Raw genomic sequence first — 21,940 nt, forward strand, 5'->3', positions numbered from 1 at the left:
ACGGGCCCAGACAAATCTGACATTTGCCCTTGTCGAGTCCGAAAAACCCCTCGACTCGAGTAGCCCCGAATCGTCGGGCGCTTTTTTCCAATGCAATGCAGCAACGACCGAGCTTTGCCCAACCACCATCCGTGACGCGCTGCTGGGCTGATTGTCGCGAAACACCTCACATCGTGGGTCTCTGCGTCGAAGCTAGCAATGCGTCCTGTCCAGTGACCACCGTAGATGCCACTTTAAAGTGCGTTGGCTCATGCTCAAACCAGCAATGCATCCCCCGTCCTCCAGGTTTGGTTTCACCGCTTATGTGGTCGAGCCGCCTTCTGCGCAGAGGACGATGGCCATGAAAGAGCGTCTCTCCCTTTTCATTTGCTGGGCGCGAATGATCTGCGCAGAAAACGACCCCGTCGAGATAAGCAGACACCGCCACTCCTTGCCGCCACATCCAGAATGCTCCCTTTCGGGGTCCTTGGGTAGCAAGAGCTGCACAGGGGTCCTACTAACGTAGCCGTCCGACAGGGGTTCATGCAGATAAAATCCTGTTTCAAGCGCCGCTCTAGCACCCTTCGGGCAAGGCCGGCCAGCTGAGGGAACCTCACTTGCCACACGCCGGACCCTGTCAAGCCACACTGCATGCTTATTACCCAGATATAATTAAATGGGTTTGCGCGCGATGGGAGTGCCCAGGGACTGCCTGCGAATCTGTCTGTCTGTTGCTTGCTTGCTTGACTGATTCCTCATTGCTGTCTTGTCTCTCAAACAACTCCAGGCCAACATGTACGGAACATTCACGGAAAACACGTCCATTGCGCGGGTCATGGCTGATGGCGAAAGCCAACAGCCAGACGACGCCGCTGCTGCTACTGCCGCTGCTGCTGGTCAGAACGGCAGTAGCGCTTCCTCTCCCGATGAGGAAGTCAAGCCATACCAATTGCATGTAAGTTTTGCGCCAAGCAACCGCCGATCACCCTTGTTTTCGGTGAAGCTCCGTGGCTCGCGCCCGCTGACATCCCAACGCAGGTATCGACAAAATATATCGACCTCACTCAGCAGAAGCTCGAAATCACCAGATTGCCCCACGAACAGTCGCCGCCCAACTCGGAGGATTGGTGGGAGCCCAAGCCTATCGTCGAGCCGTTGGTTGATTTCTGGTGAGTCCTGATTCCATGTTGCGCGCGAAAGTCGCAGTCGCAGTCGCAGTCGCAATGGACTAACAGTAAATACTAGGCTCGAGCAGTACGATTGGCGTCAGGAAGAGGCAACTCTCAACGAGCTGCCACAGTTTCGCACCGGCTTCACTATACCGAATTCTGAAGCGCCAATCCGGATTCACTTCATTCACGCGCGCTCATCTCACACCGAGAAGGCGCTCCCCCTTCTTCTGATACCCCCCTTCCCCCTTACTAGCTTGTCATTCGCGCACATTATCGAGTCCCTCACGGAGCCCGAAGATGCCGAGGAAAACCAACCATTCCACCTGGTCATCCCCTCGCTGCCAGGACTCGGCTTCAGCGATGCGCTGCCGAACAACACCCCGGCCATCTCCACGACCGGCGAGATTCTCAGTTCCCTCATGAACCGGCTAGACTACCCCCACTACCTCGTCACCAACGCCGGCTCAGCGTCGGGGTCACCTGCTCAGATCGACTGGAAGCTGGCAAGCTACTTGGCAATCCAACATCCCAACTCCTGCGTGGGCACGCACTTCATCTCGCCGCCTCTGGCGAAGCCGAGACTGCAGGAGACGCCGATCGCATGGGCGAAGTGGTCAATCGCGAAGTTCTTCGCCGCGCCGATCATGGGCTATCACAAGGATGATTTCTCGGCTTTGAAGAGGAGCCCGCCGGCGGAGGTATCAGCGAAATCGGCCATCTCCGCAAAGTTTGGGAACCACCAGCTAGGCGTCTTGCAGGAGCCGAATACTCTTGCCTACGCTCTGTGCGACTCGCCCACGGGTCTGTTGGTTTTCGTCCTCAAGTACCTGAAGTCGCTTGCCCCCACTAGGGAGTTCTCCCCGGCGGAGGTCGTCAACTTCACGCAGCTGGCTTGGCTGCCGGGTCCCGAGGCGGCGATGAGGTTCTGGGCCCACAGCCTGCACCACCCCGAAAGCATCAAGAGGAAGGTTGACAAGAAGTTCCGGCCTAGAGTGGCTATTACCGTGTTCCTGGGAGACGAGGCGGGGGCTTCTTGCATTGAGGACGCCCAAGATGAGGAGGCGCAAAAGATGCTGCCGCAGGCCGAGAGCAAGGAAGCCTACTCGTGTCCTGGTTGGGCCAAGACGCAGTACAAGGTCGTCTACGCGCACCGAGCATCTGGGAAGGCGGGTCTGCTGGCCTGGGAGCGCCCGGAGCTCATCGCGGAGGGCGTGAGGAGTCTGGCCAAGGAGATTGTGAAGCTCGATTCCAGACTTAAGCCCAACCCGGGCCCGGCCACGGCGCCACTCGAGCAAGTCGTCGCCGGAGACGATGGCGGCCGTGCTGCCCAGACTGATGGGCCGCTTGCTTCGAACCCCGTCCTTATGTCACCCGAAATTGGCCCCGCGCCGCAGACACCTGCCACCGAGGCGCCCCCTCTCCTGACGGCCCTCAGCAGCGACTCTGCGCTGTTGGCGCCCATCCCCGAGTCCGAGGAGAGACAGCACCCTCAACGAGAAGGTAGCGAGGATACGCAGGTGGCGTCCGACAACGAGGCTGCCAAGTACCCCAATGAGACGAACCGGTTGCTCGAGTCCAAGACTGATCAGACTAAGGCTGAGCAACCCAATTCGGGGCGGATGTATCCCCTTCACTGATTCAAAAAGACAAGAACTACTACATCAAACGATTTCCGAGGTTATTTGTAAATGAGATACCACTTTGTTTTTTAGTACAAGTACGGGGTTTGGGGTCAAAATGGGGTGGGGATACAGTACCGGTGATTTATTCATATTTAGCATGCTTCTCACAGCACCCTTTCCTTTACTAGCAAAACATCAGCATTAGAATGAAGCGTATGAGATCAGTTTAGATGAATGTAACTTGCTTATGAACACCCATTCTCATATAGGGGTATTTATTCTCATTGGTATCCGTGGGCGAAACTCCTATGCTAATTGATGATAACGACGAAAGTGTCTCTACTCCTCTATTCTCGTTTCCAGGCCTCGAACTCCTGTGCTAGGTGCTCCTTGAGCTGCTGGAACTTGTTGGTGAAGTTCTTGCCGCACCGCCAGCAGACAAGGTCCCGGCTCGACCAGTCCGAGTGCTTGCGCGCCCGCGCCGCAGCCTCGTCCAGGGGGAAGTCGGCCAGGTCCACGAAGAACTCGGTGTTGAACGAGTTGTAGTGCTTCTTGTGCTTCAGGCACTCGGACGACATGTCGCGCGACAGCACGTGGATGTGGCAGTGGCTCATGGACGGGTTCGAGTGCAGGCCGACCTTGACCTCCCTTTCCCAGTCCCGCCCCGGCGGCAGCTCCTCGTCGACTCCCTCCGCTCTGTTGCCGTCCAGGCACCAGTTGCGCAGGTTGCTGCTCCGGCTGGAGGCCCCGAATTTCCGCTCCAGCTCCTTGGCGACGAGGTGCTTGAGCTTGGCGGCCTCGGCCTGCGCCGCAGCGAGGAAGGCCGGGTCCGCGCGGGCGGCGTCGAACATTTCGACGTCCGGCGGGAGGTGGCGCGGGAGCAGCAGGCAGTGCACGGCCGACTTGGGGAAGAGGTCCCGGATGGCGACGAAGTCGTCGTTGTAGTAGATGACCTGGCTCGGCGGGAAGGCGGCGGGGTCGGCGATGTACGCGCCCAGGCCGTCCCGGCCCTTGAAGGACCGTTTCTTGTTGGTTGTGGCAGAGGAAGAAGAGGAGCCCGCTTGCTCTCCGGACGACGATGCACGCCGTTTGTGGCTTTTGGATGATGATAGGCCCATGGCTTCTTGCTTTGGCTTCTTGGTCATGAGTTCTGCGACTGGTACTGTTAGGTCGTCATCTTAATTGCTATACTTGTGGATTGCCATGGATTCTCGGGCCACTTACAGGCATTCCGTGGTGCTTTGGTGGTGGTGTTGTTGACTTCTGGGGCATCTGCTGCTGGTGGAATGACAGTACCAGTAATCTCATCGCTGGTGATGCCTTCCTCGCCCTCTGAACCTGTACTGGACATGATGTATTGTAACCAAAACGCTCCTTCTAATTGGGTGCCTTTTTGAGCATCAAAAGATAAATAAGCTACTTAATTCAGGACAAATGAATCTAATAGCGTTTGTTGTTTGTTATGTCAATGAACATGAGAATGGCATTCAATGTTTGAAGCATGAGATGAGATGACGCATGTTTTATGTACTTAAGTAGAGAAAGAAGTGAAAGACCACGGTCGTTGCTTAGCATCTGACAAACTACACGCACTGTGTTTTGAAGGCGTGTAGTTTCCCGAAAGTTCTCGAGTGCTGCCTAAAGACGCCCTGTGGCCAATTCCTTGACGGCATTTCGAGGGTGCGAAAAAGTCTATTCCTACTGTACCTCAACCCCGGTTTTTCTCTGCTCAACCTCGCTGGAAACCTCTACGCATCGGACATTTGGATAGCGACGCAACTTCAACTGCGCATCACTCTTCAACTTCTATTCACCTTCCTCACCAGTTTCATCCACAATGGTGAAAAAGGGCAAGGAAAAGGCTGCCCCGGCAGCGGCAGCAGCGTCGAGCGCTGCTTCCAAAAAGCCCGCTGCAAAGCCGGCCAAGGCCCCCGCTGCCTCCAAGGCGAAAGCCCCCAAAGCCCCCAGAGAGGACGATTTCATCGTGTTCACCAACTCGGACAAAGAGATCAAGCCCAAACGCCCCAACCCGGCGAAACCGCCTCCCCCTGAGGCGGAACAGGCGGGCCCTCCGAAACCTACGGTGAAGCAGATCATCGGTGGTTCCAGCTGGACGGGGAAACTGCCGGTGAACCTCCTGTCGGAGCACTGCCAGAAGCAAAAATGGGACAAGCCGTCTTATGACAATGTGAGAATCCCGAAGAATGATGTGCTGGTTGGATTACGTTGTTACCGTATAGTCAATATATTGATCATGTGTCTCAGATGAACAAAAACGCGGATGGCTACTCTTGCTTCGTGACTCTGCGTGCCAAGCACCCCAAAACTCAGGAGCTGCAGACGCTGCCGCCGTTCAAGCTGCCGCCCACGCATAAGCACCTGGTCACCAAGGAGACGGCGCTGGAGGCCCGGCACGCGGCGGCCACCTATGCCCTGTACCGGGTGTGCAGCATGAAGAACATCCACACCACGCTGCCCCCGGACTACAGGGACCTGTGGAAGGAGTTCGCGACGCTCAAGAAGGAGGACGTGGCGGAGGGCAAGGGCTGGATGTACGATGCCGACCCTTTCGCCACCCAGAAGCAACGTGAGGACGAGAAGGCGGCCAAGGAAAAGAAGCGCAAGGAGCAGGAGGCGATCAAGGAGAAGGCCAGGAACATGCCTGGCGCTACTGGGCTGGTCCTCAGAAGCAACGCGGCGGGCGGCTCGGGAGGCGCCGGTTCCAATCCCATGAAGGGCTGGACTACAGTGCCCAAGATTGAGATGGGCAGGAAGACGCGTTCGCGGCTTGAGGATCTGCTGCGGCGAGAGGTCATATGGAACCCCCACGGTGTCAAGATGACGGCAGCGCAGAAACAGAGCATCATCAAGGAGTTCACGACGTCAGGTTTCAGGGCCAGCCACATTGAGGAGGCAGTGGAAGAATGCAAGGACCGGGAGGAAACCCTGGAATGGCTGCTGATCCACGTACCAGAGGACGACCTGCCCAAGTGGGCACTCCCCGGAAACTACAGCGCTGGTGTGTCGGTAGCCGCCACCTCGGACCTGAAGCGGGAAGCAGCGATAAAACGGCTTTCCCAGTCCGGATACTCGATCGAACTCTGCAGAAAGGTGTATAATGACAACGGTAGCGACGAGGATGCAACTGCAGAAGCTTTGCAAGCCATCCTTCTGGCTAGTGGCGACGGTTCCGCGAACCCCCCGGGATCTCCAGAAGAGCCACTCGTACTGGGAACACCTGAAGAATGTTGGGAAGAAGAGATGGAGAGCCTCGAATCCGTGTTTGGCGAGCAGTATCAACGCATATCAGATACTGTATGCCAAATCGCCATCGAGTCGGTCGAGAACGGACCAAACAAGAACATTGCCACGGCAATCCAAGTACGCCGGTCTCCGCGGTATCCTACTGAGGTGATAGTCGCTATGGTTTCGGACCTCCCGTCCTATATCAAACTCAGCATCATCAAGAAGACCCTCTCGTATGTCCGCGAGTCATTGGGTGGCGAGCCTATGAAGATCTACTTCATAGTAGACTGGGTCCAGCAGAATATCAACGAGATCATCCAACGGCCTGGCAAGCTAAAGGAGATTTCAGGGGTGGCTTCGACCGCTTCAGAGGTTCGGACGGTCATTTCGCGTCGCAAGACGGCCAGGCACCCGAAGCCCATGAAATGGATCACCGACGCTAAGAGCAAAGAGTCATGGCAGAGAAGGCAAGAACAGCCGGATGTCAAAAAGATGATTGCACAACGGCAGAAACTGCCAGCTTGGCTGGTAAAAGATACTGTTGTCGATACGGTATTGAGCAACCAGGTGACCATTATTGCTGGTGAGACCGGTAGTGGTAAATCAACCCAATCTGTTCAGTTCGTCTTGGATGATCTCTACAGCAAGGGCTATGGTAGTGTGGCCAACATTATATGTACGCAGCCTCGCCGTATTTCCGCTCTGGGTCTTGCAGACCGCGTAAGCGAGGAGCGGTGCTACAAGATTGGAGAAGAAGTCGGTTACTCGATCAGAGGAGAGCACAAGTCCAGCGCTCAGACCAGGATCACCTTTGTCACCACCGGTGTTCTGCTGAGACGTCTGCAGACTTCTGGTGGACGAACCGAAGACGTCATTGCTTCACTGGCCGATGTCACTCACGTCGTGATTGATGAGGTTCACGAACGCAGTCTCGACACCGACTTCCTACTGTCCATCATCCGCGATGTGCTGAAGCGCCGGAAAGATCTCAAGCTCATCCTCATGAGTGCCACTCTGGATGCAGCAACATTTAGAGACTACTTCACATGCGAGGGCCTCGGGGTCGGTCTCGTCGAAATCAGTGGTAGAACGTTCCCCGTGGACGACTACTACCTGGACGATATCATACGCATGACGGACTTCAAGCCCCCATATGATCGATACCGCGACGATGGCCCGGCTGATTCGGACAAGTCTATCGATCCGGTCAACAAGATTATCCAGAAACTGGGCTCGCGTATCAACTACTCCCTCCTGGCAGAGACGACAAAGGCAATCGATGCAGAGTTGTATGACACCAACAAGAAGGGCGGCATCTTGATTTTCCTGCCTGGTGTGATGGAGATCAATAGGACAGTGAACGAGCTCAGAGACGTATCATCTCTGCATGTGCTGCCGCTACACGCATCGCTGGACACGCGAGAGCAACGGCGAGTCTTTACTAGTCCTCCTCCTGGGAAGCGCAAGGTTGTGGTCGCCACCAACGTGGCCGAGACATCCATCACCATCGACGATATCGTCGCAGTCATTGACACGGGAAGGGTCAAGGAGACGAGCTACGACCCGCAGAACAACATGCGAAAGCTAGAGGAGACGTGGGCATCGCGCGCAGCGTGCAAGCAGCGCCGCGGTCGTGCTGGTCGTGTGCAGGCTGGAATATGCTACAAGATGTACACTGCAAAGATGGAGCAGCAGATGGCGGAGCGACCTGAACCTGAAATCCGGCGTGTGGCACTCGAACAGCTCTGTTTGTCGGTGCGAGCCATGGGTACGACCGACGTGGCCGGCTTTTTGGCAAGAACCCCCACACCTCCCACGACGTCGGCTGTGGAGGGTGCCATCAAGCTGCTGCAGAGAATGGGCGCCCTCGACGGCGAGGAACTCACGTCCCTCGGTCAGCAGCTGGCCCTGATCCCTGCCGACTTGCGATGCGGCAAGCTGATGGTGTACGGCTCTATATTTGGATGTCTGGACGAAGCTGTCACCGTCGCGGCGATTCTAAGTACTAAGAGTCCCTTCCTCTCGCCGCCGGACAAGCGAGATCTGGCCAAGGAGGCGCGCATGCGGTTCGCTAGGGGCGACGGTGACCTCCTGACCGACCTTCGCGGATTCCAGCAGTGGAGCGCGATGATGGACGAGCGGCTGCCGCAGCGGGAGGTGCGGAGCTACTGCGACGAGAACTTCCTCTCCTACAACACGCTGTCGGACATCGCGGCGACCCGGACGCAGTTCTACTCGGCGCTGGTCGAGATGGGCATTGCGTCTCCTGCCGTTTTTGAAAAAGGCGGTCGCGTTGGCGGACGTGGTGGCGCTGCTGGTTCCACGGCCGCGACCGCCTCGGCGTCGTCCATGTCCCTGATCCGGGCGCTGACGGCGTCGGCGTTCGCGCCGCAGATCGCGCGCATCCAGTTCCCGGACAAGAAGTTTGCGGCCTCGATGGCGGGCGCCGTCGAGCTGGACCCGGAGGCCAAGACGATCCGGTACTATACCCAGGAGAACGGCCGGGTGTTTATCCATCCCAGCAGCACGCTGTTCGACCACCAGGGGTTCGCGGGCAATGCGGCGTTCGTGTCGTACTTTACCATGATCTCGACCAGCAAGATCTTTGTGCGCGATTTGACTCGTGAGTTCTTCTTCTCTCTTTCTTTCCTTACGTCCTGTCAATTTTAGGGTGTAAAATCATGCTAACATGTGCAACAGCTTTCAACGCGTTTACCCTTCTACTCTTCTCCGGGGCTATTGAGCTTGATACCATGGGCAGGGGACTGGTTGTCGATGGATGGCTCAGGTACGTTGTCGCCAAAATCTCTCCCAACTTCTCATTCTAATACGAACAAAATACTAACGGTCACCTACTAAGGTTACGTGGATGGGCGAGAATCGGCGTGTTGGTCTCCAGGCTTCGGGGCATGGTGGATAACATGATTGCGCTGAAGGTCAACAACCCGCAGGCGGACGTGCATGAGAACGAGGTCATCAAGATCGTGACGAAACTCATAGAGCTAGACGGTTTGGATGCATAAGTCATATGCTTGGGGAAATCATGGTTCAGGAGTTATAGAAACCCGAATACAAGATATGTTCGTCTTGGCAATAGACACGATTTCGGATATCTGCCCTCTTCGCATGATTGTGTAGAATCGTATCGAGTAATTCAACAAAGATGAGTTCTTTAATTTGAGAATACTCATTTGAACATGAAAATGAGATTGTTCAGTGTGGTTTGACTGAAAAGGCCAACATTTCGATTTCACCTGGACCGACCACCGAAGATGGAGGGGCAGGCAGAGATGATGCTGTGTGTCGTGGCCTGACGGACTAGAGGCCGCGTCAGTTGCCACCTCTATGTTTCGCATCGCAACTTCCATCAACCACAATCAATATATACCTATCTCATTCCCCTGCTCAATCAATTAATACCTAGATACCCTACTCACTCCGATATCTAATTACACATACCCCTCGTCCGCTGTACGAGAAAGAAAGATGACTCCCCTCGACAATGCCTTGCGTTCCAAGGTGAGTAAAGCCGAAACCAAACCACTCTCCCGCCCCATCCTCCAGATCCTCGAGTATAAAGTTCCCAAGCTCTTCTTTTCAAAATGAACTAACCCTACTCTTTTGCAATAGAATGCCTTCTTAGGTACGTACGGATGGCCTCATGATCCGTCTCCCCGCTCTGCATCCTTTTCAAACAGCGGCAGGAACCCTCAGCACACATGAACTAATAACACACACAACAGGCTTCGCCGCCCTGGTCACCGCCGCCAGCGCCTACGTCATCTGGGGCAGCGACGTCTTCCCCGCCGAGGCCGACCCCAAGGGCAACCCCGAGGACTGGACGCGGGAGGAGCTGCGGAGGTGGCTGGCCAACGTAAGTTTTATATCCATCTCGCTCCATTTCCCGCCATTCGAACCCTAAGCACTTTATATGTATGGGAAAGAGGAGAAACATGACCAGAGAGCTAATGAGAGGAAAACGCCAACCCTCCAACAGCGAGACCTTCATCCGCAGTCGGGCGACACGCGGGAACAGCTGCTGGCGAGAGTCAAGGCGAACATGCGACACATGCCCTAAGCAGTCTGATGGATGGTTGATGAGGGGGGCCGACGCAGGAAGGGTTTGACGGGGATCACTAAGTAGGAACTGTGCGCATTAGCCTGCCTGCACGTAGGGTCTAGGTCATATAGTATCCCCTTGCTGGCGAAAGCGCTGCTCCAACCAGATTATACTGTACTGACTATACCGGGGATCACTTGGTGTTATTGGTATCATGTTTATTGCGTTGATGATTGCACTCAATTAGATAAACTGGCCTGGTGATTAATCACGGGAAGTATATACCAATAGCAGCGCTATCGCCTCAGTTCGTTCGATATAGCCATCGTGGGCGAACACGTATGGCAGGCATTCATGATACGCCTTTTGGCTGATCTTAAATATGTATCAAGCCCGAATTATCTCGGCCTGATGCTCTAACCTTTCGCTGTTATTGCCTGTTGCTATTCCATACCCGCTTTAAGGTAGGAAGGAGGCAACTTCGTCACATGAGGCGTCCGGTTGTGACTACTGTCCCGGCTCTCTCAATCAATGACAGATCCTCTCTAATAATACACATGTTGAGGCTGGCTCTAAAATGGCATTTTCCAGCCGCTATTCTTTGCTAAACACCATGGTGCTCGCTCAAAGCTCCCTTCCGGAAGCCTTCTCGGCCACGGTCTCCTCCTCCTTATCCTCAGTGATCTTTCCGCTGGGAGTCCAGTCAAGCGCCTTAAGTCTCTCCGAGAGAATGGGGTGCGAGAAGTGGTAGCTAGCGTACATCCAGTCGGCATCCATTGTGCTGAGGTTCTGGATTTGCAGCTTGATCAGAGAGGCGGCCAGCTCCTGCTGGTAACCGAGCTTGCGCGCAAACTCGTCCGCCTGGAACTCGAAGCGTCGGCTGATGATGTTCATCAACAGCTTGATGACCGTGTCCATGGGGGCCAGGGCGTCAGAGAAGAGGATGAAACCAATGATAATGGGGTGCTCCTTCACGAAACCGAAATCGTGGTAGAGCGAGGCATTATTGATGAAGACTGAGAAAAGGGTGAAGATGTAGAACACGTGAATCTAAAAAGTGTTAGTATACGGACGACATGGCAAGAGCTTGGTAAGCAGGAACATACCTGGGAGATACCAAAGAGGCGGGTGGTGTGGCCGAGGCTCCAGTGACCGAGCTCGTGGGCCAAGACGGCGGTAACCTCCTCCGACTTGCTCTTCTCAATGAGGGTATCGTAGATGACAATGTGCTTCTTCCAGGGCAGACCGAAGAAGTAGGCATTGCTGTGGGCACTGCGCTTGCTGCCATCGATAACGAACAGCTCCTGCAGGGGGAACTTGAGCTTCTTGGCCAGGGATTCGACGTCGTTCTTCAGCTTGCCGTCCTCCAGGGGAGAGAGCTTGTTGAACAGAGGCAGAATGGTAATAGGGTAGACGGTAATCATGAAGACCTGGAGACCAGCGACAAACAACCACAGATAGTAGAAGAACTGGTTGCCAGTCTTCTGGACAATGCTGAGAAAACCGGCGAGGACGGGAGGGGCGATGATGAAGGCTAGCATGTTCGACTTGAGCATATCCGTTATGAAGAGCTTGGGCGTCTGCTTGTTGAAGCCGAACTTCTCCTCGAGCACGAAGGTGTGGTAGATGGAGGTTGGCAGAGACAGGGCTTGCTGGATCAGGATGAAGGACAGGACGAAGACGATGGAGTGCGAGATCTCGCCGGTGAACCGGGCGGGGGCGACATTGAGGAGGAGCTTTCCGGTCCAAGCCCAGAGCTTGGGGAGGACGTCGAAGTGGATGAATGCGATGTTCTGCAGCTGGCCCCAGAGCCCACGGACGAAGCCAAACTTAGCCTTGGCGCGCCCGTAGTCCTGCGACTTATCGTAGACTTCCTGAGTGACCTCGGCCTCCAGGACCTTGGGCACCTTGGTCTTCTTCAACACCTGGTACTGTCGCCATGAGAGGAATTCTTCGAAGAGGTACTGGCCGACGGAGAAGCCGATGATGAGTTTCTTCCATGGGAAGAGTGGTCGGTCCAGCGTCTGCGAAAGGCGCTACATATCGTCGAAATAAAGCGTGGTTAGCTCTAGCAGTTCTTGCGCAATGATTGCGATTGATGCGATTGATGGGCAAGATTGTCTTACCTGGAGCAGATCCATCTTGAGTGACGCGCTGGTTATCTTTGATGCCAATGCGAATCAAAAATACCAAAGGCGCAAACTGTTGTGTAAATGTTGGTTGTCGAAGTATGAAACGTCAACCCGCGACGGAATGTAAGTAAGTAGGTAGACAGCGGGTCTACTTTAGCAGGGTCGCTGACAGGCTACTGCAGGGCAGCATCAGCTACAGTCAACGTGTTCTCCAGTTGCCAGTATCGTGCTGACTGTGGTGTCATAGTGGGGGGCTGATGTGGCTGGTGAATTGTTCTGACTAACCCGTGAGGCGTGAGCTATGGTGGATACGGGCTGTCTAGAAATGACCAGGACCAGAAAGCGACATTGAATACATGTACCTACACGTAGATGCCGGAATAGCTTTGAGGTAGATTACTGCTTTATATTGAAAATGTATCTAAGTACGTGAATATAACAACTATTCGATCACTCTTATTCTATTTTTGTATTTATTGCCAGCTGTCGGGGAAAGCCTGGCTGTTTGGTTAGTCCGGTATCTTGTTGATGTCCCTACTGCCAGGACGCCCCACGTACAGAACCACGTACCCTTACGGACGTCCCACGTTCCCCGCGATGGATTTTCAGGGACCAGAGGCACTAATATTGAATCACATCATAGCTTAACTTGAGTCATTCAATGCGAGATACCTCAGTTTGTATTTGCTACTTCTAAAACTGGCATCCTATGTGCACGTTTATGCTTTGGGGAAAGTCATCAAACATAAAAAAAAGGCACACCTTGTGCCAACAGTAGCAACACAGTAAGTAGTACGGATGAGTCAAGCAATCATGGGTTTGATTCCAGATGATGAAGATGCAGCCCCATGAGAAGTTGTTGGCACAAGCAGAGTCGTGGCTTCCAACTTTGGTGTCACAATAGGCGCCCTTTGACAGGAGCATTGTCACAGAGCCATATGGCAGGATCAGCTCGGATTGAGCATTGACCTTTGGCTGGGTTCGTGCCGCCGGGATGATGAGGTCTGCCGCTCAGTCTTGGCGTTACACTGTTGGTCCAGCAGCCGCGCAAGCCGGTAGTAATGAATGCCCCTACCCATGGCAGCTAGTATACACTGTCTAGGCTCGTACACGCCTCGCTATGACTTGAAGGGACATCTTTCGGGCGTCGGGATCGCGTACGAGGAAGGCAATGGAGCCAAATCATGTGTGTTGTGGTCGTCAGAGTCATCATAGGGTTGTCGAGGACAGGGGTTTGATGCTCGATGAAGCAGGACACTTGACTACGTCTAGCAATGGAGCGCAGCTCATATATCGCACCAGGACATAGCAAAGAAAAGGAAAGAATTCATTTTAGCATATAAATGCTTACCCTATTGTAGCTATTGGTTCTCTCGAGTAACTAGTGTGTACCATTTCCTGAGACAGCCAGGTGCGAGTAGAGTCGGTTACCCCTATATTGCTCTTCGAGGTCTTGGCAAATGGACGTCATGGAATGAATATCCAATGTTGTTAATGATGGTCTGTAGTATAATGGCCTAAGTTTAAAAGGCACTTCTTCCAACAGATGTTGCGAACAGGTCGTCCGGTATTGGTTGGGGGAATCGCAGTTGAAGCCCACCGAGTCCTCCTGCTAGTACCAACCGAGAACGACACAAATACAGCAGGGCCGTGCCGCCATCTATTGAAAACTGATACTGTCCGAAAAACAATAAGATATGCTTCGCGTGCGCGTACCAATGTACCAGAAAAAAGGGGTGAGGCATGGAAGCGCGTGGTGCATTCCATCCGCAACGAGCGCAGAGAATTGCCTAACTCTCAAGAACGAACAAACAGTTTGAATTCGACACAGGAGCTTGCTGTTTCGGGAACCGGTAGGACTTTTGGTATCCCTGAAAGACCAGTACTGTCATAATTTCGTCAGCAGAGGTGAATGGTAAGGCAGAGACCCTGGTCAGAAATGAGACGGCAGATTGGTGGCGCCTCTTTCTTCGGTCGGCGTCATCGCAACGGGGTCACATGCGAGATCTGTAGCACTAGGTCAGGTAACACCGCGCTCTTCCTTGCTGTGAGTTTCTCATAGCCAATGTATTGTGCCAGACAGGTAAGAATTCCCCGGTGTGGATTCTAAGCAGTTGGTTGTCCACCGACCTTTGTTCAAAGCCATCCTGAGCCAATGGTGTCTTCGTGGAGGGAGGTTGTTCGAGACCCGGGGCCCAGTTCCTAGCCACCACCAATCAACTCCCTCCATCGTAGCCTGGTAATGTTTCAGGAAACGAAAGACCGCAGTTCAATGGAAGGTAGAGCCGATCACTTATCTTTGAAGCCCGTTTAGGCCGCTTGGTCGAGGTTGTTTTCATGAAAGCCGTGCGTCCGGAGGCCTACCCGCCCCGCTGTACTCCGTTGGTTGGCGGTCATCTTCAAAATAACATTGCAGGGGGCGCAGAAAGGCTATGTGACTAAAAACACACCTTTGACCTTGTTAGAAGACAGACCGGGAAGAGGCCCCTTCCCGCAAAGTTGTTTAGTCAAACGAGTCTAGCAGGGGCCAGGTCTACAGCTGGAGGTGAGTTGCCAGTAGCGAGGCAATCTTCCACATAGCAGGGATCATGCATAATACTCTGAATGCAACTCTGATTGGATGAGGACCATCAACACGTTGTCAAGCACTGGAATCCATGATACACTGGGCGAACTGATGATATGGGGATGTATCTGTTGCATTCCGGAGTGTCCATCGATTGCGAACGACAAGTAGATGGCTAGGTCACTGACCGTATACGTGGCTGGGATCACTGGGCGGAGAAAAGGTACCGCAGACGACTGGAAGTTCCTAAGGATACATGAAGGTTGTTCTAACACGGACCGCCCCGTCTTGAAGGGTACATGAGTTGCAAGCTGGGCGCGAGCCAAACCAGGGTAGCACCTGAGGATGATTAATGAATGGCGCGGCTTGAATGACACCTGACCAGGGTTCACCTAGCTCACAGAGCAATCCTACGGCAGAAAATCATGGTTGATGACATGGGAATGGTACCAGGGTCCTGAGTATACTCGAGACCGTGTACACAAAGTACAAGATATACACACTGCAGAAGTACGCCGGAGAACATTTAGTGATATAAGACATACAAACAGGAGGCAACGTACTTTTGGGCGTTGCTAGCAGTTTATGATAGGTACAAGCTATACCTTGTTACCAGCCCATGCCCTCAGTGAAAATTTCGAAGTTCCCAGTTGTTGCTGCCAGTTTGAGACCCGTTTGCGCTAGGTGGTCGAGTCCGCCGAGACTCGGTCAGCGCCTTGACCATGATCTCGTCCTCCGCCTTTGCCCCCCTTTTGCTTATCCTTGGTGTCCTTCTCTCGGCCGGTCGGGTTGCCGACATTTCGTCCGCTTTTCTTTCCATCGTGCCCAGAGGTCACTCTCCGACCAGGCGCCCCCTCCGTACTCTTACAACAGCATGAACCCATTGCCGATGGTGATGCAGTGTACCGAATGAATGGGGAGGCTGTGTAGGCGAGGAGGTTCTCCTCGAGGCAATGCAAGAAAGGGTGCTTTCAGGTGGTGAGAACTGTAGAAACTGCATTTTGGTTAACAGTTGATTCCCAGGGGGCCATCTGGTTCTCCTTAGCCCCACTGGATAAAACAGAAGATGCCACTTACTGGAAAGTGAAGTTTGCGTGAAATTCACCAAAAGGGTTTGCAAGGAACCATGAGTACTGTTGCCAGAGACGAGCCGACCCTCACAATGCAGTGCGCCATTTGCAAGGCTTTATACCTGACCTAGTGGTATGTAGGAAGCTCGCGAGCCGACGACGAGGCGGAATCGCGACGCCTGTACGGAGTATCATCTCCAGACATTAGACATGCACCTAGTGCAATCCTACAGCCGGTGGATCCCCATTGCGATGCCTGCCGTTTGCGCGCACCCTTGGATGTGATGTATCATCGAGTAAGAGGGTGCAGCGGGATAGGACAGTACGCCCGAGTCCGAGCGCTACTGGTGACCTCTGCTCGCCCAGATGATGCGACGATGATGTCGATGCGATGCTGTTTTCGACCCATGCCTCTTCGTATCCTGTCGTAGCAACATTGCGTCTGGTTCGAACCCCACTGAGGAGACGGCCTTGGGAGATCGCTATCCCTTCCGAGCCCTATGAGGGTATACGAGCCAGAACAATCCTTCCCGGCCCCCAATGCAACCGTCTTGAGATTCGAGGCATTCATGTTGGCTGTTGACCGTTGCGATTGGCTCCAGCCCCTACAGCAAGCCCGACGCTCGTGGGCTATTGGGACTGCCCTAAGCCTTATGAGCTTCCTTCAGACGCAACAAAATGACATTTAGCAAACAACCCGTTTGCAGGTCCCGACAGACTGGACGGATGTCAGGACACGAGATTCAAGAGCGGCTCAGGAGCGACGAATGGTATCCTATAAGTCTGCATGGTTGACAGTTAGTGTTCGCACGAGAAGGAAGCAAAGACAAGGAAGGCGGCTCTGCTCAGCATAATGCGGCGACAATGTCACCTTTACGTCGACATCCCTTGCTTCAAGGACTTTCTCGCTCCCTGGCGCCGATGGCATGGGCGGACAGACCTGCAATGGACAAAAGTGCTTTCTTTCGGCCGAAACCCGAATTTCGGCATCGGAAATTGTCCGGCTCCAATCTCCAATCACCAGTCTCAAGATCCTTTGACATTAGCTTGCATAGCGGGCGTACTCGTCTGCTGGTCGAAGCCCCTTGCAGTGGTACCGCAGGTGCAGCCGATATCTTCCATGAGAGTTCGAATAACCTAGCTCCCCTCCTCCTTCCAACCGTGACTCGGCTCTCCTCCTCCCTCCAACCATGGCTCGTAGAATATCAAATAGGCATGGATGCGACCCTTGTTTCTCATATCCCTTCCATCCTTTAGTACAACTCGCTGATCACTAATCGCCAGAACTGGAACGATTGATGGGTATCGAATCGTCGTCGCGATAGAAATCCATCAATGCCGATGAGAGGCCCCTAGCTGGAGTGGCGTATGCCTGTACCTCACCCCACGTGGCTGTGTGCGACCGAGAGTGGCTGTTCATGCCCCAGTTCCCCTATGACTTGTCGCTTCGGCAGTCGAGCGGCAGAAGCATATATGTCGTGCATTGCAGCTCCCCTTAAAGTTGACGTCGGATTCGGCGACTCAGCGACAGCAAGTCGGAGGTCGCTGCTCGGATTGCAAAGTTGATATCCTTTCTCAGCGAACTGCTGTGAGGTAGGCGGTTTGCTTGGCCTTCATTATTCAATGGCACATTGATGTTGTTGTCTTTGTCAACCCTTCTTCTTTGGATGGATGTGATTCCAGGTATGTATTTGGGAAAGAACAGTTCACGATATAGTGTGAATATGAAATTGGATAGATGGTGCGTTCATATATAAGGAGATGTGAGGTGGCCATTGACCAAGTAGATACACTGGTCTGGCATCGTTGGCTACTCTGATGGTAGAAGGGAAATGGAGTTAGAAGGGTGGCCTTAAAACAGTCAGCTTTAGAACTCATTGTCATTTCCGTGAGCCGGGTCAAACTGTCCCCTGGAAGTCAGATTGATATGTCACGTTACCACCCCCAACGAAACAGCCTTACCAACGCCATGTCTGGGCTCTGCTTCTTCCTCCATCCCTGCAATAAGGTCAACTCTAAAATATGGCAAGCAATATGAGTCTTCCTGGACTCAATTGCTGTTACCCTAAGCATCTTTTGGATACTTCTGGCGTCCAGTCTACATTCCCTATAACTTGGGGTTTCGCCTGGCGATTAGCAACATCCATGAAGGAATTCAGACCTTATCAAACGCGTAGAAACGGAACCATTGTGAAGGAACTCTGGCAGCGAGACTGAACCTGCGCTTGGTAAGAACCGGCAATTCGGTATTGCATCTGACTACCCCTCTTCATAATTGGAGGTGAGTTCACTCGTTTTGGGAGTAGGTGATCATGGAATAAAATCAAGATGCGTTTCCAATTGGACTCTCTGTAATCGATTCTTTTTCATTAAGTTATCTTACAGTACATGTCCACTAAACGATAGACGGGTGATGGGATCGAGCTCGACATTGATGGCCATGCAAGGACCGAACCAGTAACTACCTTCATGATCAACAACAGCCCCCTTCGAATGTCAGCACAGCAGCTGCAGAGATCGATAAGTATGCGGATATGCTCACCGCTACAGGTTTGGTTTGGTGCTTGGGCCGTAAAGTGTCATAATCAAGTAAAAACTTGCCAAAGCCTCTACATGCATGGCATTGTTGCCTTCCCATCTACGTACCAACGAACCAACGGGGTTGAAACTTGTGTGTCTTACGTGCAGCTTCACCACGTTCACTTGTCACGCAACACGTGGCAGTTGTTCTTTGTACTCGTCGATGAACCCCATCTAAACAGCTTGTTGCCTCCATCTATCTTCAGTGTTTTCGGACGGCGCTATAGCCTCTTGCTTCCAATTCCAGGCATACAACTGGCATGAAGAAAATGCGAAGAAACCTCAGCGCGAAGCTACAGAACGGTAGAGGGCAACTTCTGACTCAGGGATAGCGCCGTCGAGACTGCGCAGCCTCGTCCCTGTCAAGTTGGGCACCTATCGGCAAAGCCTCGATCGCAGCAGACAAGAAAGACGAATGCGCTGCCCCTTACACACCATCTCGGATTATGGCAAAGCCATTGGTGGCCCGAAAAAACAGCCCCCATCCATCGGCTGCGGGCCGAGCCTGCTACAATGCAGACAGCGAATCAGATCCAGGATTTCTATCAAGACGCTCTGTTGACCGCCAAAGAATAACATTTTCAAGTTGGCCTGGGTGCCTAGAACTGTCTCTTGACAGCCAGCCGTCTTACACCCCTTTCCGACACCTCCACAGGCGTCTCTGAAGCAGACATACTACCATACTGGACTCTAAAGCGCCTGCTACCTCGAAAGCGGCAACCAACTCAAGATATACAGCCTGATGGAGTTGGATAAGTAGCGATTTCAGGATGGGTGCATATATTAATGGACGGTCCCTTCATCCTTATCGAGACATCAAGGGCATGCTGGGTGCGCCAGTGTCGACATCACCCCGAGAATACCATGGCAAACACAGCTCACCCATTCGAAGCCCACCCTCCGAGTACGGGCTGTAGAGACTACTATAAGCCTTTGTTGACTCCTAACAGGTCTCGTATGCAGACTTCTCAGGCCAAGGGCTTTCAGAAGCTGACATGTCTACAATACAGAGCCCAAACCAAAGAATCTCGATAGCTTCCCTGAGCTTTATCCAGACAAAGACGTGTGTAAGTCTCACTTGATGCTTCGTTCCTCAAACGGGTGAAATCTGAGCCATGCACAGTAGTCAGCAGCCGAACGGGCTGGCCTTGGATCGCAGCAAGAGAGAGGCAATTTGCCAACGAAGACTTCCACCGGGGGTTCTTCTACCCGACCAATCGTTGCCTACTGTATTACGAACAACGCATCAACTGTCTCGATCTCCGACTGTACGAACTAGAGATGGAGGAAGACGACGAGGCCCTGTGTCAGTTGTCATTTGATCCTGAAGAGCTCCTGGCGCCGTTCCGTGAGTTGGCCGATCCGGTTGTATCATCCTCTGACAACGGCCAACCGCGCCAACCCGGAGCGGACAGTCCCGAAGAGGGCAATCTGGACGATACCAAGCGCAAGCGCATGAGAATGAAGGAGAAGCTTATACAGGAAATGTGCGTTCTCTTGGAGAAATATTGTCAGTATCCTTATTTTAACCCCCATGAGGTGGACCCGGCGCTTACAGAGACCAAGTCAACCTCCTTAACGCCAGCCAGGCGGTACAAACCAAGCCCCGGGTCTCTCGGGAGCAGCATTACGCATTCTACAAGAAAATAAAGCACAAGAACAGACTGACTGAGTCGGCCTCCCAATACCTATGGCACACCGACGACTTCGTCACCCTGAATCCCCACCTGGTCCACCAGCGGTTCGAGGGTCTCCTGTACACCTCAAGGCCTTACCTGTGGGCAAGTTGGACTTTTCCTTCCTACGGCTTCGACGCTATCTTGAAAAAACACACACGCTGACGCCTCGGGGCTTGCAGGAGATCGTCGACTTCTTTCGCCGGGGCCTGTGCTCCCTCTGTCGATGCTTCGACCTCCCCCCTCCTCCTCTCCGGCCCGACAGAGACGAAGAGGACGACCTCGAGTACGACTACGACACCCGCGCCCTCGAGTGGCTGAGCAGGTTCCTCCTGGCGCCCACCGTTGCTGCCCTCTTGCTCGTGCCCGTGGCCATCTTGTTCTTCGCCAAGCTCAGCAAGGCGGCCGAATTCGGCGTCGTCCTGACCTTTGTCGCTCTGTTCGTACTCGCGGTCTCGTGCTTCGAGAGGAGCACCGTCAAGATCATCATTGGGGTTTGCGCATTCGAGGCTGTCTTGGCTGCGTTTCTGGCGAAGTGAGATTTCGACACTGTGGGCGAAGTGTTTTGCGGTGGTCGCTTTGCGTTGACGATGTGATTCTTCGTCCTACCGGGTCTGTCTTTCTTTATGTTGGGTTGGGTAAGAAGGATACGAGAAGATGGGTTGGTGAGGATGGTGAAAGGAGACACATTGCTATATACGTGTATCCAAACCCTGGATAAGTTCACAGTTCATCATGGCGACACACGTTCTTACAACATGTATACTCGCATCCAGAATGTCCGGCCAGCATGACATGTCGTTGAAATTGCCCCGTACTCAGTGGGTGCGCTGGAGCGAATCAGCTTTCACGATTTCATCGACCTATTGCTTGATAGGGCAACCTGGGCTTGCCAACAACTACCCAATAGGAGTTTGCCACGAGCTGGCCTTGCCGACCGGGCCGCCTGCTGGATCGTGGCTCAGGATTGGGGTCAGTGGCTAGGCATGTGTTACGTTCTCTACGTAGTGTATCCTTCTTTGGCAACCCTCCCCATCCCAGTTGCCTCGTGGTAAACCAGTCGCTGCCGCCGCCGCCGCCTACAATGCATGTAGACGCAGGGGGCCAAGTCTGGCTTGATTAAGTACGCAACGCAGGTCAATCAGGCTCTCGACCGGCGTACCGAAACGACTCACCGCTTCTTCGGCTACGGTCTGGATTTGCTCCCCGGGAAAGCCACGTCTCCTTGCGCATGTATTGATCAGCTACAGGGACTACGTTAACGAAATTGGCACCTGTATGGCCACATGTGTCAGTGACATTGCACAAAAGAGACTGGTACATCGAGTTAACCGAGACGGACCGGAGTACGACTACCACGTCGACCCATGCAAGATTGGCATGTATCCTACTTGAGGGATCGGCACAGCCCCAATTGAGGGCGAATGCGGCTTACCAGCCTCACGCTTGGGGCAGGAATACATGCCGAGCTGCTCAAGGTTGGCTCTAGTCATCCGGATGCACATTTTGGCGAAGCGGGACCGCAGAGCTTGGATCTGCTCGCCTTGAAACCGCTACATCTGCGGGCACCAGGGTCGACATGTTCTTCCCATAGAAGCCGGGCGACGGAGTGGGGACCACGGACAAGCGATGGAACATGGTGGAGATTGGGAGAGACCCGGAGTCGATTGTACATTCAGAACCTAAGTACCTTACCCAGGTCAATATAGCATGGCGTTGTTGGCAGGGGATCCGTCGTATCTCCCAGGTCGTACTGCCAGGTCAAAGTACGCATGCAGTTGGGGGCGGTTATTGTAGGGGCTCGGAGCTGGGCGGCAAACGGGCTGCCGGGTAGATG

General features: G+C 53.6%; 7 protein-coding genes across 7 annotated transcripts; 4 read left to right on the forward strand and 3 right to left on the reverse strand.

Moving 5' to 3' along the window:
* Positions 1-772: 772 nt before the first annotated feature.
* PG985_013289 (epoxide hydrolase) lies at positions 773-2,788 on the forward strand (the record flags this gene model as incomplete). Its single annotated transcript, XM_066833055.1, has 3 exons — positions 773-934; positions 1,018-1,148; positions 1,225-2,788. 3 exons carry the CDS (start codon positions 773-775, stop codon positions 2,786-2,788), a joined length of 1,857 nt encoding a protein of 618 aa, XP_066677795.1.
* Positions 2,789-3,120: 332 nt separating this feature from the next.
* PG985_013290 (HIT-like protein) lies at positions 3,121-4,124 on the reverse strand (the record flags this gene model as incomplete). Its single annotated transcript, XM_066833056.1, has 2 exons — positions 3,121-3,935; positions 3,998-4,124. The coding sequence occupies 2 exons, from the start codon at positions 4,122-4,124 to the stop codon at positions 3,121-3,123; spliced, it is 942 nt and encodes a 313-aa protein (XP_066677796.1).
* Positions 4,125-4,610: 486 nt separating this feature from the next.
* On the forward strand, positions 4,611-9,042 carry PG985_013291 (uncharacterized protein; the record flags this gene model as incomplete). The annotated part of the gene is made up of 4 exons (XM_066833057.1): positions 4,611-4,961; positions 5,039-8,642; positions 8,720-8,807; positions 8,880-9,042. 4 exons carry the CDS (start codon positions 4,611-4,613, stop codon positions 9,040-9,042), a joined length of 4,206 nt encoding a protein of 1,401 aa, XP_066677797.1.
* A 463-nt stretch (positions 9,043-9,505) lies between these two features.
* On the forward strand, positions 9,506-10,097 carry PG985_013292 (uncharacterized protein; the record flags this gene model as incomplete). The annotated part of the gene is made up of 4 exons (XM_066833058.1): positions 9,506-9,538; positions 9,650-9,662; positions 9,763-9,893; positions 10,017-10,097. The coding sequence occupies 4 exons, from the start codon at positions 9,506-9,508 to the stop codon at positions 10,095-10,097; spliced, it is 258 nt and encodes an 85-aa protein (XP_066677798.1).
* Positions 10,098-10,703: 606 nt separating this feature from the next.
* Positions 10,704-12,220, reverse strand: PG985_013293 (peptidase family M48; the record flags this gene model as incomplete). The annotated part of the gene is made up of 3 exons (XM_066833059.1): positions 10,704-11,129; positions 11,186-12,115; positions 12,206-12,220. The coding sequence occupies 3 exons, from the start codon at positions 12,218-12,220 to the stop codon at positions 10,704-10,706; spliced, it is 1,371 nt and encodes a 456-aa protein (XP_066677799.1).
* A 3,237-nt stretch (positions 12,221-15,457) lies between these two features.
* PG985_013294 (uncharacterized protein) lies at positions 15,458-15,777 on the reverse strand (the record flags this gene model as incomplete). The annotated part of the gene is made up of 2 exons (XM_066833060.1): positions 15,458-15,589; positions 15,646-15,777. 2 exons carry the CDS (start codon positions 15,775-15,777, stop codon positions 15,458-15,460), a joined length of 264 nt encoding a protein of 87 aa, XP_066677800.1.
* Positions 15,778-19,291: 3,514 nt separating this feature from the next.
* Positions 19,292-20,642, forward strand: PG985_013295 (uncharacterized protein; the record flags this gene model as incomplete). The annotated part of the gene is made up of 5 exons (XM_066833061.1): positions 19,292-19,331; positions 19,438-19,494; positions 19,551-19,914; positions 19,986-20,136; positions 20,196-20,642. The coding sequence occupies 5 exons, from the start codon at positions 19,292-19,294 to the stop codon at positions 20,640-20,642; spliced, it is 1,059 nt and encodes a 352-aa protein (XP_066677801.1).
* Positions 20,643-21,940: the final 1,298 nt, after the last annotated feature.

The sequence above is a fragment of the Apiospora marii genome, assembly GCF_038362585.1.
Source record: "Apiospora marii strain CBS 49790 chromosome Unknown utg000011l_segment0_segment0, whole genome shotgun sequence".
NCBI lineage: Eukaryota > Fungi > Ascomycota > Sordariomycetes > Amphisphaeriales > Apiosporaceae > Apiospora > Apiospora marii.